This window comes from Mchenga conophoros, linkage group LG16 (genome assembly GCF_057382185.1).
Source record: "Mchenga conophoros isolate Kocher_MC1m ecotype Shallow Benthic linkage group LG16, M_conophoros_male_GT1.1, whole genome shotgun sequence".
Classification (NCBI taxonomy): domain Eukaryota; kingdom Metazoa; phylum Chordata; class Actinopteri; order Cichliformes; family Cichlidae; genus Mchenga; species Mchenga conophoros.
Window position 1 is genome coordinate 37,116,783 of NC_140541.1, and position 18,167 is coordinate 37,134,949.

Genomic DNA, 18,167 nt, shown 5'->3' on the forward strand with positions numbered 1-18,167 from the left:
GTGCCTGAAAATATGATTTCAAATTTGTTCTTTGCTAAGATTTCTGGGTTTTATGTGTAGACAAAACACCAGTTCATCCCATCTCGTAGGTGTGTTTTTTAAATCCCTGAATGATTCATAGTCCAGAGTTAATTGTCTTAACAAGCAAGTAGACATTCTTTTGAAAATGCTCAGGCAGGAGGACTAGACTAAACATGAGTGGGGGGAATGCCAGTGCCCACAGAAAAACTTTAACAGCCCTCCAGAGAGCCTGGACCATCAAGACCAGTTTAAATGAGTCTGCATCCTTGGAAAAAGCAAAATACAGAGAATATAGAGACGCTGGCTCAAGACTTTTGCACATGTGATGGAAATTTCTTTTATGTATGTATGTATATATGAATGTATACATATGAATATAAATAAACACAAAACACCAGACTACATGTTGTTTAGCCTTTATTAAATAATAATAATAATAATAATCATAATAATAATAATAACATTAAAAAAAGAAATTTTTCTGTACAAAGTCTACAAACAACAGTTTGAATAATCTGGCCAGTGCCGTAGGTTTGTGTTGATGTAGTGTACATATGTGTGTCTGTCATTAGTGTGTGTGTGTGTCCATCGAGACAGAAGAGGTAATACTATGTGGACTTCCAGAAGGAATGAGTGAGTAAAGTCACGCAGGAGGAGAGACAACTTCATGAGTGTGTGTGTCTCATTGTTTCTATAGAACTGTTGCAATATATTCTCTAGTCATGTTTACAGTGTGTGTGTGTGTGTGTGTGTGTGTGTGTGTGTGTGTGTGTGAGACAGAGAGAGTAAGATATCAGTTGGGAGAGAGAAAGAGTGAGAGAGAGCAAGCAAGAGAGACATAATGAGAGAGCTCCAAGGCACTTGGAAAACAGTCCAATGAAAACACAGTTAGATGGACAGAAAACTCTCCGTCTCCCTCCATTGTTCCCTTCCTTCATCTCTCTTTCAACACCTTTTACTATTCCCTTCATCTTCTTTGTTTCCTTAATAGGCCTCCTGGCTATATCGATGCGTGCCCTTGAAAGAGGAGAGAGGAAGACAGAGAGAAAGAACGGGGGCTGCAGGCAAGGATGCACCGAGCGCGACACGTTCTCCTCCTACATCCCCCCCGTTTCCTCTGCTCTTTGAGTTTACACCGTAGAAGATAACAACGTGATATTTCACAGGTTCAAAATAAAATCAAAACCTACTTCCTAGGATTAAGGTTTCATCTGTAAAAGAAAGAGGCGGAGTTCAACGTTTAGTCCTCCAGTCTGAAGTCGTGTGTGTCTCTCATCGTCCACCTGTCCTCCTCACGCTCATCTTCTATCTTTTATTTTGTTTGCTCTTTACTTTCGCAGTCTTTGGATACGCTCACATGCACAGAATAACTGGATTGGATATTAATTTGATCAAAGTTGATTTAATGTTCCCAGTTGAAACTTTTTGGATGGATTTTCTTCTATTAAAAAATATTAATTATGCTCAGTAATTTCTTAAATAACACAAGTGAAGTTTGCATTAGAAAAATCTATATTTCCCCAAACTTTTCTCTGTCTGAACACAAGGTTTGCAGATATTTTTAACATCAGTGTTTTTTTGTTAGAGCACTTCGGGGAATATTAAAGCCGACCTCGAGTCGGCAGGACTCCAACCAAACATGGTTTCTTTTTAGAAATGTCAAACAAATTACTGGGCGTTGATTCGGTTAGATATTCATTTGCAGCACTTTCATAAATGATTAAACCTGTGATAGAAGCTGCATCTTTATCCTGCTTTTCACGTGTTGCATCACAAAGTAAAACCTGTGTTTTTTGTCAAATTTGCACGTTTACCTGCTTTTTCTTTTGCAGTCTCACTAAATGTTTTGCCACCAATAACATTTCTTTATTTTGTGACTCAATTGCGTGCATGAAATACAAACAAAATAGAAACACAACAGCAGAAACACACCTGGGATGCTATCAGCTGTCGAAGATACCTTTAAGAAAGGTAAGAAAGGCTCAGTTTAGGCTAAATGATCGATTGCTTGGTATTTTTTTTGAATAACACATTTGGCACTTGCATGTAAACACAACCATTTATTTGTCTTTGCCTCTGTCTTCCTCTCTACCTGTGTGTGTGTGTGTGTGTGCCTCCCCCTGTTTATCAGTCTCTCCAGCAGCACTGGCCCTCCTCGATGGCTGTCCTCCGATACAGCGTATACTGTAGTTAGCTTAAGGCTCGATTGTGTGTCCAAAAAAGTCGACAGTGCGATTTCCGTTCTCCTCCTGTAGTCTTTCTTTCGCCTTTCATCTTTGAGCGGCCTTTGTTTAGAAGGGTAAAGTGGTGGATAAGCGGCGTGACGACTCATCGCTCTTAATCCCCGCAGCCCTACCGTGCACATACAAGGCTCTTTGGCAATCCATAGGTTGCAATAAAACAATCACTGACATTTTCTTCACACAGTGTCTGTCCATCATTTGGGCATCGTACAGTTTGGAAAGCAAAAAAATAGAGATATATACCAAAAACAAACTCTAGAATACTGAATCTAAAGCACGACTCCATAACAGCATGTTAGATTTTGATAAACCTCTGATTTTCTGCCTTACTTTATCTTTCCGCTACTCTTTGTAAAGACTCATAATCTGTAATGGAAAATAGGCCAAAATAGCTAGTAAAGGACTGAAAGAACACGTAAGACCGTGGAGTCCAACACAATGCTAAAATAAAAGGCTAAAAAAATGGCATAAGAGCTCTACAGGGCGTTTACGAACTGAAGCTGGCTTTTCTTTACCTTTTTTTCCCAAAGAGACACAAGTCTAAAACAGAACAAAAACAGTCACCATTACTCTTCTATGCCACTGGTTTCACGAAGCGCAGACCGGGGCAGACAAAGGAGCGAGCGAGCGCCACATGGCAGGCTAATGGACGTTAAAAACTCACAGAACTCATATCCAACACTTTCAGAAACAAACCAAAAAAAAGAAAATGTCCTTTTTCATACTCCTTTCCTTCTTTGCCATTAGAAATCTAGATCATTTGAGTTGTGTGGTTCAATATCTTTTTTAACTTTTTTTGGAGGGGGGGGGGGTTAGGCATTCACTTGATATGTGTTGATTTCAGTCAAAAATGACCCACTGAACCCACCCACTGGTGCCCTGTGGAACATGCTTCTGCTGTTCGCGCTGAAGTTTCACGTCTGCGTCAGTCACGAGGGCGGATCATCAAATTCCTTTCTTCATCAAGAATCCCAACATTTTAGCCCAGACTGTGCTGCCATTTGTAGTCCAAATGTCCAGACTGTCACAGGTGCTGTAGTCCATTCTTCTCGATGTCATCCCAGTGGCTCGTGGGTAATATTCAATGGTAGATCAATCATTAATACTCTTTTTTTTTCATTCCTTCATTCAATCACAGGCTTTTAGAATCGAGCAGGCTGTCTCCTGCAGGCAGAGGAGAAAATGGACTATAGGCGGGGGGAGACGGGGGTCACATGTTCCCCTAGTTTAGGCCTCGTAGCATGTAGGGGAGATAAAGATCACAAGTTCCCACTGGCACATAGACAATCGGGGAAACTCCGGGTTCACCCCGTTAGACATCAGAGCAAGGGGTTAGCGGGGCATTAGGTAGGGGACACGGGGGTCGAGATTACAGATAGTGCTTCGTTTTCAAATTGTCTGAGAACAAGATGACTTGCGGGGGCTCGCGTCTTCCCCCACCATCACTCTCCAGAGTTCCCCTCTGAGTTCTCATGCCTCTGAGCAGCACCTCTGCTGGTTCATCTTAACTTTATGCTTGATCCCGTCGTACAGCTCAAAGTTGTAGTTCTCCAGTGTCGTGGAGGAGCGCGAGGAGAGCCCGCTGTAGGAGCACGTGCAGTAGAGGAGGAATCCCGCGCACACCGCTCCCAGCAGGACGCCTAACGAGCTCATCACGATGATGGTGAGGAGGATCGGGTCGAGCGTGTACAGCCAGGCGTTGTCCTTGTCCTTCTCTGACACCAAGGTGATGGAGGGGGGGTCCATGTTGGAGGAGGGGGTGGAGAAGGAGGATGGCCACCCTGGGAACACATAGTCTGGAGAGAAAATAGGAAATCTTAGCAAGCTGATGTATTCAAGACCACAGTTGTTATTGATTAGCAACTTTGGAAAACGTAATGCAATTAATTACTCTAAAGGTACGATCTGGTGCATGTGGTGAGGGCTGAAGTGTGCACTCCTACTTAGTAAGGCAATCGGGCTAATCCGAATAATGAATGTGTACACACGAACGAGCCAATCCACAATTAAGTGCTGCATTTGGAGTGTTTTATGGAAGCACACACTGCAGACAAGCAGGAAAGCTGTAAACAGACAGTAAACAGACTTGTTTAGCGAGCTAAAAGCTGAGTACTCTCGTCTTGTTTCTGTCAAGGGGGTGAAAGAAACAAGGAGCAGTGGGCACACACACACATGTAATCTGTGATTGTTACAGACAGATGTTTTTCTCGGTGCCCAGAAGGAAGCTGTCTGTCTCACTTTGTCTGCCGTGGAACATGAAAGAGGAGGAGGACGAGGAAGAACGCACACCGTATGCACACGCAGACATGCGCTTTTGCCAGCTTGCTCACACTCGTCTCCTTTCTTTGCACACAGCAGAGATTGTCTGTCACCGTTGCCACGGGCTCTTTTCTGGAGGAGCCATAGGCACGCCTGTCCTTAAAGAGCAATTTCACTTGTCTTTGGGTGAGACTTGTAAAACAGCCAGTATAGCCCGAGGCTGCGAGGAGAGAGGAGGATAACCTCACCTTCGTTGATGGGGGGCTTGTGGTTGAAAACAGGATCTTTTTCAAAATCTATTGGCCTGGGATCTGTTAAAGAGACAGAAAGAATAACAGTATTAATCTAAACCGTCTGGAGCTACTCGAGAGTCCCGCCGCGATAACGTCGCTCCGTGTCTACGCTGCATTTGTAGATGGGTATCAAACAGCTCAAAGAGTTTAAACTTTCTGAAGAGATCAGGGAAGAAAGCTCCTCCAAACTGTTTTGTTCCGCGCTCGGTCTATCGGCGAAAAACAACATCCAGTCTTACTGAACTCTTCTCCCAGACTACCTGCGTAAAGCCAGCAACTTCCATTATGTGATAAGCATCAGTGCTCTTTTTTTATTTGCTTAGAAATGAAAAGAAAGACGCGAGTGGAGGCTGAATTTAAAAAAATGAAAGCACACAAAACAGTTTCATAGAAAAATATTACCTTTATTACCTTCACATTCACCACAGTTTATTTTCTTTTTATTCCAAGACCGTGAAATTCAACAAGCTAAAATACCACTTTAAATGTTCGAGGCAGGCCAGAGTGCAAGGCTTTGGAGGTTTTGAGGGCTCGATTCTTCTTCAGTTTTATTCAAGGAAATTGACGTTACAGTCCCCAGAAATAAATGGAGCAATATCTGAGCAGCTGATAATCATTTACTGCCAGAGCAGAGGAATCAAAAACACATTATGAAGTGAAACTGTAATAGATATTCAGAAGATAAAAGGTGAAAAACTCATTTAGAACATATGAAAAAAGCTTCATTTCCTCGTCTGTGAGACAGTTTTGGCATCTTGCGATTACACCTTCAATAAACTGCATTTACAAACTTTGCATATTTTCTTCAAAGCTTACAGATGAATTCCTTTAAATGACACCTGCTGCACTATTCGCTCATGAATGTCGTAGAACTGAGTTTAAATGAAAGACTGTTTTCTAAAAATTGATTTTCAAACCCAATTAGAGAACAAACTAAAGGAATTAACCAAATTTTAATTTCATTTCAAATATTAAAACGACAAACAAATCCTATGCTAATTGAGTGCATTCAATTAAGCAAACAGTGGAGCGTTTCTAAATGTAGTTATTTGACTGACATCAATATTTAATGTCCTCAAAGTGCATGACATTGAAAGACAACCATCAAATCTTGACAGAGGCAGAGAAAGTGCACAAAAGCAATATAACAGCAATGTGGCTTAGGCCGGGGATGAAGAAGTTTACAGCCTCAAGGCTGATTTTACTCAGGCGGCGCGAGTGAACTAAACTCAGCTTCATCTGAGGCCGTGTTTCAAAATCATCAAGCCTCTCTGCTTCCAACAGATTTACAGAAGAAACATTTAATTCATTAAGAAATAAAAAACAAAGCTATACACTAAAGTAAGATAAAATCTCAACGCGTGGTTGTATCTAAATTTACAATCAAGCTGAAAGCATGAAAGGTTGCAAAACTAAAAAGTGATTAAAGAGAGCGTCAGCAGCAGACTTTAATGAATTAATACTCTCGTGTAATTAGATGTAAAAACAGTGCAGTTATTCAGAAGTTAATGAACCTGGTAGCCGTGCTGTAATTATGTTTTAAAGGTTCCTACTGAAATGCAAAAGACGACACGTCTGTAAATCTGCTGCCTGACTACAGACCCTCCACGCTCTAAATTCTCCTTTTTCACTGCAAGCATTGACAAAACATTAAATCACTTAAAGAAAGATAAGAAGAAAAAATCAGGATAAAAACCAGAGGTTTGGACGCTCTTTGGATGACTGCTGAACGCTTTCTAATGATCCTGGCTGAAAGCCCACGGGCGAGGATCCTGAGAAGAATCATCGCATGGATCTGAAAGGAGATTAAAACTCCCCGTAGCCCCATTTTATCTCCCTTCTCCAATTAGTAAAGAGAAAAATAAAAAAGGATCTTTTTTATTCAGGAAGAGACAGGGATGGCTCTTTGGCACCATTCGCTGTTCCAGAGGGGCCCGAGGACCTGTTAGAGTGCTTGTACGATAATATTTCCACAGGAGGAGGAGGAAAGAGAGAAAAAATAGAGATGGCCTCAGGGCTAGAAATGCTTACCGCAGGGCTTTATGAATGCAATCAGCTCCATTATCTAATTAGAATTATTAAAAGGCTTCAAAGTAGTCTGTGATGGAGAAGGGAGAGGGAGGGAGGGAGGGAGGCTGATTTATAAGGGCCGCGTGAAAAGACGCCAGAAACTTGCAAAAGTTCGATAGAGAGTGAGAGAGAGTGCAGGGGAAAAGTGCACGGGTAGCACAACATAAATACACCCGTATATCACTCCTCTATTTGAATCCAGCCCCACATTGATTGGGTTATGGCACAAGGCTGCTAGAATGAGTCATATAATGTGTAAATCATACGCGAGTCGATTGATATGGAAGGGAGAGGGGCTCGGCACACTGAAAATGGATATGCAAGCACAAAATAACTAAAATACTTGTTGACTAAGGCACAAAACAGCATTTTATAAGATGCAGCATGATGAAATAAGCCAATATGGGGAATATCTGCAGTGTGGAAAAAATGCCTGAAACAATGATTTTGATAACGGTGTTTTGAGAGCTTGCTGCAAATCTGGGTTCTTGGCTAATAGAGGTCTGCGGTGGTTAGATGGCGTTTGCTCGTCTGTGTGTGTGTGCAGTGCAGTGAGGCTTCATCACGCTGTCTATTCTGCCAAAAGACTTCTTTCATCTGCTTTTGTGTTTGAAACAACCTGCCCTCCTCCATCTATTCTCTCTTTCCTTCAATCAAAACCACAACCTGCCTCCCTGTTAGCCTCCCTCTTAGAGTAAAAGAAAGATCTATCTTTAGAAAGTATAGAGAGCATTTTTTTCCTTTTACTTCTTTCATCTCCCTCCATCTCTGGGCACATTCTTTGGAGAAAAAGGGGGCTCGCTTAATGGGCCCTTCTCCTCTGAGAGATTTTGCTCCCCTCCATTTCTGCCTCTCATTTTCTCTCCTGTGTTTTTCACTGGGAGGATTTGCAATGAAGGGAAGGAGAAGAACAGGAACAAGTGGGTTTTGATAAAAAGGCTCAGGGATTTGGGCATGAACAAAATGATGTAGGGGGTAGAGATGCTGTGAAGTCCACTCTGATACACCGTCAGCTTCACAATCTAGATAGATTTTTTCTGACATCATGTGAGCATTCTTCATAAAACACGTTAACACTTTAGATTTGCTTTATTATGAGCTCCTATCTTATTCAAACTAGAAGCTTTAAAAGAGCTTTCAAAGCTTTCAAAACACTAAATGACACCGAATAGTTTTTTTCATCCCAGTGTGCAGAATCAATATAATTTTTAGTCAGCAAGTATAAAAACAACTATAGTGTGACTAGTGTGCACCAGCAACACAGAAGGACAGAAAGAACATTAATCAATTTATGAAAAGATTCACAGTAGATGTAAGTAAATTAAGAAGAAAAGTGCTCATGTTCTCTACACTGCAAAAATATGAACCCGCTAATCAGAAATGCATCATGTTACACTTGCTGATTAAATACACAATCAAACTTATGAAAGCAGTCCTGTTAAAATGCCAAGTAAGACCAAGACGAAACATTCAATTCATTTCAATGTTGTTAGTATTCAAACAATAGTCACATCAAGGTCTTTATAGTCAAAAATAAAGACCTACAGAGAAAACCCCAACAATCAGACACCCCTTATAACCAAGCACCTGGCGACAATGGGAAGGAAAAACTCCCTTTTAACAGGAAGTTACCTCCGGCAGAACCAGGCTCGGGGAGGGGCGGGGCCATCTGCCGTGACCGGTTGGGGGGTGAGAGCTTTCTTTAATATGACTTGTAACTTGTATAGTTCAATTTAAAAACAAACTGTTAACGTTTCGGAGGGAATAAATAAATAAATAAATAATGAAATAATGTGGTTGCACGTCCTTTTATAACTGGTTTGCATAGAAAATTAACCAATGACATTCAAAATCATGCCAAACAGTAGTCAGCACACACCTGCCATCGGTTAAAGAGATTCTGACTACAATCAAATAAAGTTCAGCTGGTCTAACACGACTTTTCTGACACTTGCTTAGTTAACACTTTGTTACTGACTAAAAGAGACCGGGTGCCCCTCCAAAGTGGTCAGGGAGGTTGCCAAGAGGCTGACCGCGACGTTAACCACACGTGACAACAATTTCTGCATCCTTCACTTCTTTCATAAGCATGTGGGAAAATGTTCTACGGTCTGAATTCTGTGGCCACAGTCCAGAAAGTGCCCATCACCAAAACACCACCAGACCCACTGTGAAGCACGGTGATGGCAGCATCATGGTTTGGAGCTGTTTTTCTTCAGCTGGCACTGGGGAACTTAAATAAATAGTAGTCAAGGTGCAGGGAACAAGTCTCAAATACCAACCAACGTTGGTGCAAAACCTTCAGGTGTCTGCTAGAAAGTTCTAGATCGATATGAATTTCACCAAGTCATCAAAAATATCATCACCAGAAAAGCTGAACCCAAAAGAAAACCTGTGGGGTGACCTGAGGAGGGCTGTGCACAGGCGACACCCTCACAACCAGTTTGGAGAGGGTCACTAATGTTAATTTACGATGTGCCATGCTGACAGAGTACTACCTCCAAAATGCTGTGTAATGCAACCAGCTTACTTTAAATGTGAGATTTCCCTCCTTTTAAGGATTTTAGTTTGTTTTCCATGTGAACTGTACAGGATAAACTGTCGGTCACATTAAAGATGGAAAATGTTGGAAATGATTTATCTCGGTCTCAATAAAACCTGACATTTTAACAGGTGTGTCGACTTTTTCTATCCACTACACAGACCATCATTGCAGTGAGTGACAGATGCCGATTAGGGGTGTAACAGTTCAGAAGCAGACACTAAATTTGCGATACATCCACGGCCTCGTTCGTTAGACCTCACCGCCGCTGCGCTCTCATCTTGTTATTGATACGATATGGAGATGATGTAAAAGTTAAGTGCATCAACTCAGTGCAAGACTGTAAATACAGACAGACCATACGTGACAGCCATGGCAGACTAACTGCAGGGTCACGTCTGGTACATTAGCCAAGCTTTGCTGTAAAATCCAGTTTAAATGAGCGTCTGTTTACTGGAGCATTTTTGTGTTAGTATAAACAGCATGCGTTTGCAAATATGGGATGAATATTAGCAGCTGACAGACAGATGTTGCGTCCTGTAATGATGTGCTAAATAGACATGACTTTGTATTGCTTATGATAGCTGGTCATGTGGAGCTGATTAAAAGCAGCTGTTGCCTACAGGAGAGGATTAGGGCCACTGAAGATGAAAAAGTGACGACTCAAAAATATTTTCCTCAGTGGCCCTAATCCTCCCGTCCAGTGATGTCCTGTGAAGGTAGGTAATCGTGTCAAAAACCTGTTTGCTGCTTTTTCTCGTTAATTCAAAAGAAACATGAACTGTACCGTGGATCTGGAGAATCGTTACACCCCTAACAGAAAATACATAAAGAAAAAGTTACATTGTTGCTGCTCTAGAATCAGTCGGCAGTCTTTAAGCAGATAAATGATTTTCCAAAAGGCTTCAGTTGTAAAATGCTCTTTATCAAAGCAAGTTTGGTCTCATTTATCGGACTGGATACCAGTGTTGGATGTGTTAGAAACAAAAAAGGCCTTGGCAATTATGTGCAGAAAGTAAAGACTGTTTGTAGATTGTTGTATTTGCAGAGATTTAAGAAAAACAATATTCCACATTCAAATGATGCACGATAGTACTTCTTTTCTTTTTGTTTCATTCACCCAACCTAATGTGTGCAAGACATACACGGGTGTTTAGTTTGAACATTGACAGACACAGGCATCAGATTATCCACGAGATCCAGGCAACAAACTGTAGAGTCAAACTGCATCCATTCAGACTCTTACTGGACACAGAGGCACTACCTCATATCGGAGGTTATAGGTTTAAAGCACGTTTTTTAAAAAGGCATATCCAGAATGTAATGAAAAACACACTCAAAGTAACATGTGAGACTTGAAAATCTCAGAAGTGTCCGTGCATATATTGGTGCGCGTGTTTCAGCTGATGTGATGCGACGTGAGCCATCTCAGAGCTGCAGGGTGCATGTGCAGCTGTCTATCTGTCACAGCTGGACCGGCAACACTAATTCTTCCTGTTTTTTTGTTATTAATCTGTCTCTGTCACTATCTCAGTCTCGCAAACACACGTGGGCAAATAAAATTGGGCTTCATTCAGTCCCGGAGAAGCAGCCATCACTCTTAATGCTGCACACAAACACAGCGTGTCTTTTCTACCTGTGTGTAAATCCTTCCTCTGTCTGACGGGTATCTGGAGACAGGCAATGTCCAAGCTGCAGATCAGAGCGGGGCAGACAGACAGATCCTGCTCTGACATTTACTGAAGGTGGGGGATATGCTGTTACAACCCTGACATTGTACGCTGCATGTAAATGCAGTGTGTGTCATCCACAGCCTGTTATTCATACTACCTTTACTGTGATTTACTGTGGTCATAATCCAGCTCGCTTTCAGGGTTCAGGTATAGAAGCCAGTCTACGCTCGACATAAAATAAATTGCCCCACAGTGTCGTTATCAGGCCCTCTTCAGCCATCAGAAATACAACCGAAGCTCTGTCATCTGCTCTTCAGGGGTACAGTTTAATGTCAGGACTTCTTTCTACCAGTTTAGTGTACGCCGATCAGTTAATTAGATCAGCCGTCAGCAACGTGCACTGGAGTGCCTCTGTGCAGATCCTCATCAGTGAAGCGCAGTGATTATGCTGAATACGGCTTCTTTTCACACCCCTTGATCGCTTCATTTAAAAAACATACTATTAAATCAGATGGGCCTTTTCAACACTGGGAATCGTAGCTGTCCTCTTTCTCCAGTGATATGGTGAGCATGGGTTCCAGACTCGGCCCGGTGCTTGGGTTCAGGTTGTTTTGGTTAGGGCTATGGATCAGATTACAGCCTGGGTTTTGGCTCTGGTACCAGTTTTGGCGACCTTGCTGATATGGCAGTTGGTTGTTGCGGTACGTCACCGAATGATGATGACTACTGCTGGTCTTCTTGGTCGCCCAGTGGTACCGGTGGCAGCACAGTATCACCAGCACGGTTATACTGACCAGCACCAAGAGGGCACCGCCTCCCGCCAACACATAGTACCAGAAGGCAGGGACTGGCTGCACCACCACTGTGTCTACTGTGGGCTCCATTCCAGATATGGCACCCCCTGGAGGGCAGGAGGACACATTACTGGTTGGCTCAGTAGATGAGCAAGGCAGGCATGCAGACTGCATTAAAGAGTTCAGATTTAGAGATCTATGTTCACTTCACCCCTGTCAGAGTGTGAGTGAGCATGGCAGGTCTGTCAAACTCTGAGCATCTCCACACACTGAAGCATGCTGCTGCAGTAAAAGTGACACTTTTTCAAACATTATAACTTCAAACTGCAACACTAACATGCTTGGCTAACTTTCCTATTAATAATAATGAGTTTTATTTAAGGCAAACACACTTTGTTCTGGTAATAAACTAAATATATTAGTTTGGCTATCAGCTCACGTATGCTAATAGTCGTTTATGTTAGAAAAGCCTCCTTATCATAATTAACAATATTAAAACTAGAATGACTGTTTAGTTGGACTCTAATTTGTGGTTTCGTTCCTAATTCTACTTGGACAGAATTTTCCACCTGGAGCCTGAAAAGGCTTCTGAATGTGGCCGAAATACCTTCTTAAAAAAGATGGCAGCATTTGATATCTTCTTTATTTGCACATCTTTCACATCTATAATTAAGGTGTGAGAATCCAGACTGTTTGTAAGGGGAAATTTAGCTTATTATATCCATATTTAAAATGTGTTTTGCAGCACTTTAAAAGAATTCATTACGAAAACTAGGAGCGTTCAAAGTCTTCTGAGGACAGAAGCAGAACATTTTTGCTTATTCAGCTTTAATTAGAGCTAATTTATTATAGCGTTTGCCTAAAATCATTGTAAACTTGGAGAGAACAAAGAGCTTGACAGACCTAACAACAGAAGCAGGGGTCATTTACTCTACAGGGCAGTGTGCCGAAACTCTCGTGCTCGCCGCTATTTAAAGGTAAGAAAATAAATCAGGCAAAAACCACTTTAGCTTTAACATTTTGCTGTGTGTTAATATTTAAACAACCAATTAAAGGCTTCATTTCTTATAAAATATTTAACTTACTGTAACTCTTCTCTCTCTTTTTTTGATTTATGCAAACATCACAAGCATTAGCTGCACATTGACACGCAAAGGCCCATGCCATGCGTTCAGATTGGATCAGAGAATGCAAAGCCTTGATTATGCAGTGCTTGGGCGACTTGAACAAAGGGCGGGGAGTGTTAAGTGGGTGTATTTGCTGGGATGCGGCATTTTTATCGGGGCAAGATCAGACCGAAGTTGAGTGCGGAGAGAAAGAGATGGAGAGGGAGAGGGGGAAATTACAGGGGCAGAGAAAGGATAAGAAAGAAGGCATTATTGGAGGAAAGAATGGAGTGAAATAGAGAGGGGTGGTAGAAAGTGAAAGGAGAGAGGGTGCAAGGGTGGGGAAGAGAAGGCAGGGCGCTAATCCTGCCATGATATCTTTAATCCTGCATTAAAGGGTTTGTCTGAAAGTTCAATACTCTGTCAACTCGCAGTGAAAGAAACCCGCTGAGAGAGAGGTTATAGAAGAGAGAGAGAGAGAAAGGAAAGGGGGAGAATAAAGGAAAGACGGTGCATGAGCAAGAAAGACAGGAAGGAAAAAAGAGGAAATAGAACTGAGGCGAGCGAGGACTAGATGGGATGAGAGAGAAGGAGAAAAAAAGAGCTGAAATAAGAGATGGAGGAGAGTTGCAAAGCAGGATACAAAACCTCACGGAACCAGTAAGCTTAATTTAGTCTTTTTTTGAAGTTCAGACGCACTCTTTAAGGGTTTAAAATTGGCTGTGATTGTAAAGCTGCGCTGCACGGAGAGTCTTCCCACCGGTGGATTAACTGACAAATAATTTCCAGGGCTGAAAAAGTTGACCGTTACTTTGCTTTTTGAGGTAGCAAAGGGGAACGGCTGCTAAAGCTAAAACGTGTAGCTTTCAAGGGATGCTTGGTAACTACAGCTTCTGAATCACTTAATTAGCATAAAAGCCGGCCTCTCACTTCACAAACAAAACAGAAAACCAGAGTAAGCCCCTTTTCTCTGTGTAGACGCACGAGTGTGTGTGCAATAATCAACCGATAGCTTCCAACAGACACTTTCAAATGTTTCTGCGAGCGTCTTCTTAGCATCAAACTTTTTCTAAATATATGTATGTATATTTTTACTGTACATTTTAATCCACCGGGAAGATTTTATAGTAAAAAACTTGCCGTCTGTCTGGACTATAATGTGTAGTGAACGCTCTACGAATTAAATATGAGTGCTGCCAAATCAGCGTCTGACCAAATGCGATTTGTCACCATCTCCCCTTCTGTTCCTGAGTTATGGTTGCCATGTAATGACCACAAAAGTGTTTTTGCACAACATTATGATGTCGCAGTGAAGCTGACCTTTGTCCTTTTGGATATAAAGTATCGCCACTTTGTCATTTTATCCCATTAGACCTTTGTGTGACATTTTGTAATAATTAGCGTGTGACCTCTGAAGTCATGGCCAAAAGCTTGGTTTGTAAGGTGATCTTGACCTTTGACCACCAACATATAATCAGTTAACCTTTGAGTTCAAGACACAAATTTGAGGTATCAAATCACCGGACTGGCACAGATGGACAACCTGACAGCGCCTGACAGCGCCTGACAGCGCCTGACACCGCGGCGTCGCCTTCACGGAGCTGACTGAGGCGTTTAGGAAAATGGCTGGTTGCTTATGAGTGCACTGAGTGTTTTTGCATCTGGCGACTGCTTGCAGCAGTACCCACAGGTCACCTGGCAGGGGGCAACCAATCAAACAATCACTGACTTGTAGCGACTGCAGTCACTCTGCGATTGACTGGTAAATGTTTGCTGATATTTGCTGTCTTATTTATGAGTGCAGACATATTGCCAACACATTGCAATCCAGGTCAGCCTCCACTGATGAGCACAAGTTGTCTGCAGTTTGTGTCTTTGCATTAGGGACTCGACTCCACTGGCTGCCATCTGGTTTTATTCTACTTGTATATCTTTTTAAAAGGTTGCCGATGCCGCCCTGCAGCAACTACGCCACTGCGCATGGAGGAATTTCTGTTTTTGAGTTTCTGTCTGGATGCTGTATATGTAAACAACAACAGCTTATGTCGTCACAGGTAATCACTGTGATCATCTGTATTATCACAAACAGCTTTAATGTAATTGCCGACTCAGTCTTATTATCGTTTTTTCACCATCTCCATGCACCAAAGTTTCTTTGAAGATGGCATCTGACTGCTGGTGGTCTCAGAGCTGCAACAGTTTCGAAGGTAACAAGACTGTAAGTTCATATAGTGCAATCATTTTGGTTGTGCCGGGGTTTCCTGTTTTCCTTAAAATCAATTTAGAAATTCAGATTAAGCCTTCGTCACTGCCTCCTTTTAACAGAAGCTTTCTGTGACAGCATGAATATTTCTCACGGTCAACTTTAAAACTGTCAAAAACAACTACGCTTTGTTTGTCTCACATCGAGACACTAAGAAGAATAAACAACGCCTGAGGTGTAACTTTATCTGCTCACCCAGAGAGAAACCCTAAAGGGGCTGAGATCACTTCTTAAAAGGAGAAATTTAATCCTTCTTTCTGGGGGTCAGGATCAAGAAATATGGTGTTGTCGTGCTGGGAGTCACATGACAGTTTAAGATAAAGCGAGGATTAGGTCAAATACTCGGGGTATGAGTCAGGTGATGTGAGTTTTCTGAACTTGTCTCCTGGGTTTCACTGGTGCTTGGATGGCTTTGTGTTTTCATTCAGCTTAATGTGCCGGACAATAAGAAGTGCTTCTGAGAGTTCACACTATGTGTTCATAGTTTTCACACACGCACACGCACGCACACACAAACAGAAATATTTGAGGAAACTAGCAAAATAAAAGCAGAGTCCTCTGGTTTAAGCCTCAGCCTTCCATGAACCAAATCACCAAAAAGCCTTTATATTCTCCAAGTGGTCAAAAGTTTTGTTAGCATGAGGTAGAATCTGAAGTCCAGTTTCTATATGCAAGTCTTCAAAGAGACCAGTATGTGTATTTTGTGGGCGTCTAAACAAAAGCACAAACAGCTCGTGGTTTAGGTCCCAACCCAGACTTCGAAAACAAGAGATCCAGTAGCACAATCGCTCTAAGACTTTTTATCGTTTTTCAGACTAGCCTATTTCTGGATGAATGAGAGAGAAAAAAGGAAAGTTGGGTGTGATGTGCTCTGCATTTCATGTAAGGGGGATCAGGGACCAGAGGAGAGGGGACGGCAGGGAAAGGAGAAGGAAAGACAAAATGAGGCGTAAATGAGTGTGGACCAGGAGCAGCTGGATGTGCAGGGAAAGAGGATGCTAAGCTGACTGATTATAAAGACAAATATGGATGGACTGATAAAAAGCTCTGCAATTTCACTGACACCAAAGAAACAGACCAGAAGCAGCAATTTAACCCTGAGCCTGTGATTTAACCTTCATCCCTACATCATCTGAGAAATTGTTTATGGTATAAAATGAAACACAACCTGAGTAAGAATTAAAAACTGTAACAAATATGGTTCAGTGCACTGCTCATATTTGAAACACCCTCTGTTACAGCTGCACATTGTTGCTAGTCAAGTGTAACTGTTGCAGTATGTATTCATGTGCGTGTTTGTTTGTGTGAAGGCAAAAAAATCTATTTTTACTCAAAAAAACTACAAAATCAAGTGTTTCAGCCCAGCATGCAAGGAGTCGTGCCAGAAAAATGCAGTGGATCCATCCTGCAAACCTGTCCCCTCACAAAGCCCACTCCACTCTGGTTTTGTACATGTGCTACTACAAGAAGTACTGCACATGTGCAGTGATGCACAGTAATACCTTTACCCCCTATCTAGTTAACAGTGTGTGTTGTGGAAGCCTGTATGGTAATAAGGCACTAACAGGGTTTGCAGTGCTGCAAGCTGAGCTAAGCAACAAAGCAGGAAGCACAGACATGTTGGCACAGGAAGTACAAATGCACGTGAAGTAGAACTTACTTTTCAGGCCAGGAAGTAAAGCATGCAAAGGCTCTGGAAAAGAAAGGAAAAACAAATGTTAGTGAAGCTAAGTTAGACGAGGAGCAAGAGTAAATGTGAAAGGATATGTGTCGCCCATGGCGTTGGAAGCTTCCTTCACAATATGAAATGCAATAAAATAACAACAGATGTCCTCAGCTTATATTATAGATGATTACATTTATATGGTGCTGATAGTTTTAATGAATGTCAACACAAATGTTTTTTAATAGAGTTGCAAAATTGCACCGCAGTCCTGGTTAAGGCGTTTGTAACTCAATAAAGCTTTGTCGAGTTCAGAGGTAGTTTAAGACTCCAAAGGCCCATATATCCTCCAGGATGACAGTTATTTTTACAAAATGGAAAGAAAATAAAGAGAGCCAGACAAGAGGGAGGGAAGAGGGAAAGTGGCTCTTGTTATGTCTGTCATTTCTCACCTTCTCTTTGCTTTGTCATTCTCCCTCTCTCCCCGATTGCGCTTTTTTTAAAGTTTTTTTCTACAGCGTTTTCATCCTCTTTCTTTCCTTTGGGATTTTAACGGCAGAAGAAAAAGACAGACGGAAAACAGGGTGAAAAGGGTGAGGGGCAGAGTGACGAGAAGGGAAATTGAGGAATGAAGAGGAAGGGTGGAGGTAAGTTAAGGGGTCGTGGGAAGACGGACTGAATTTTACTGCTGTTTATTATTTGCTGGAGGACGTGGCATCTTTTATGGAAGTGAGAAAGAGTGACAGAACAGAAAAAAGAAGGGAAAACTAGTTACAGCACAGATAAAGAAGCGGTAGTGAGAAAACTAGCGTCTTTGACTCACAGAAACATTTGACTTAAAGGTGTACTAATGCACTACAGCACTAAAGGCAAATATATTCTGACTGGTCCTAAAGTCCATAATACGACTCATTTCTGCCTTTAAATCTTTTTACAATAAAAACAAAGTTGTTTCTGAACCAAGACTCACATACATTTTTGTGAAATCAGGAAATATGAAGGACTTCAAACTTAACCCAGCGTGTGGAGTGCATGGAAATTTGCCCTTTTTTCTCTGCAAAGCAAATTGTTACAAGTGAGCCGACAGCAGTCGCTGATAGCAGCCTCATTGGTTAACTACTGTCTCTCTGCTCCAGAGTAGAGAGTCTCTCCAGTAATCAAGCACAAGCACGCACGTTATTTTCAGTGCTCGACTGCAGAGACTGAATGGAAGATAATGCTGGAGATGGATAAACGAGAG

General features: G+C 41.9%; 1 protein-coding gene across 3 annotated transcripts in view; it reads right to left on the minus strand.

Annotated features, from left to right (window-relative positions):
- Positions 1-421: 421 nt before the first annotated feature.
- The window catches only part of LOC146557276 (neuropilin-2-like), a 96,128-nt gene continuing 78,382 nt past the window's right edge, over positions 422-18,167 (minus strand). The window contains exons 16-18 of one of the 3 annotated variants that reach the window (XM_085248439.1): positions 16,925-16,957; positions 4,772-4,834; positions 422-4,060 (exon numbers count right to left, since the gene is read on the minus strand). In XM_085248439.1, coding sequence (XP_085104565.1) covers positions 3,735-4,060; positions 4,772-4,834; positions 16,925-16,957 — 422 coding nt within the window. In that variant the 3' untranslated portion in view covers positions 422-3,734. The remainder of the gene's footprint in view (positions 4,061-4,771; positions 4,835-16,924; positions 16,958-18,167) is intronic. The other 2 variants (XM_085248440.1, XM_085248441.1) reach the window with 2 other exon arrangements.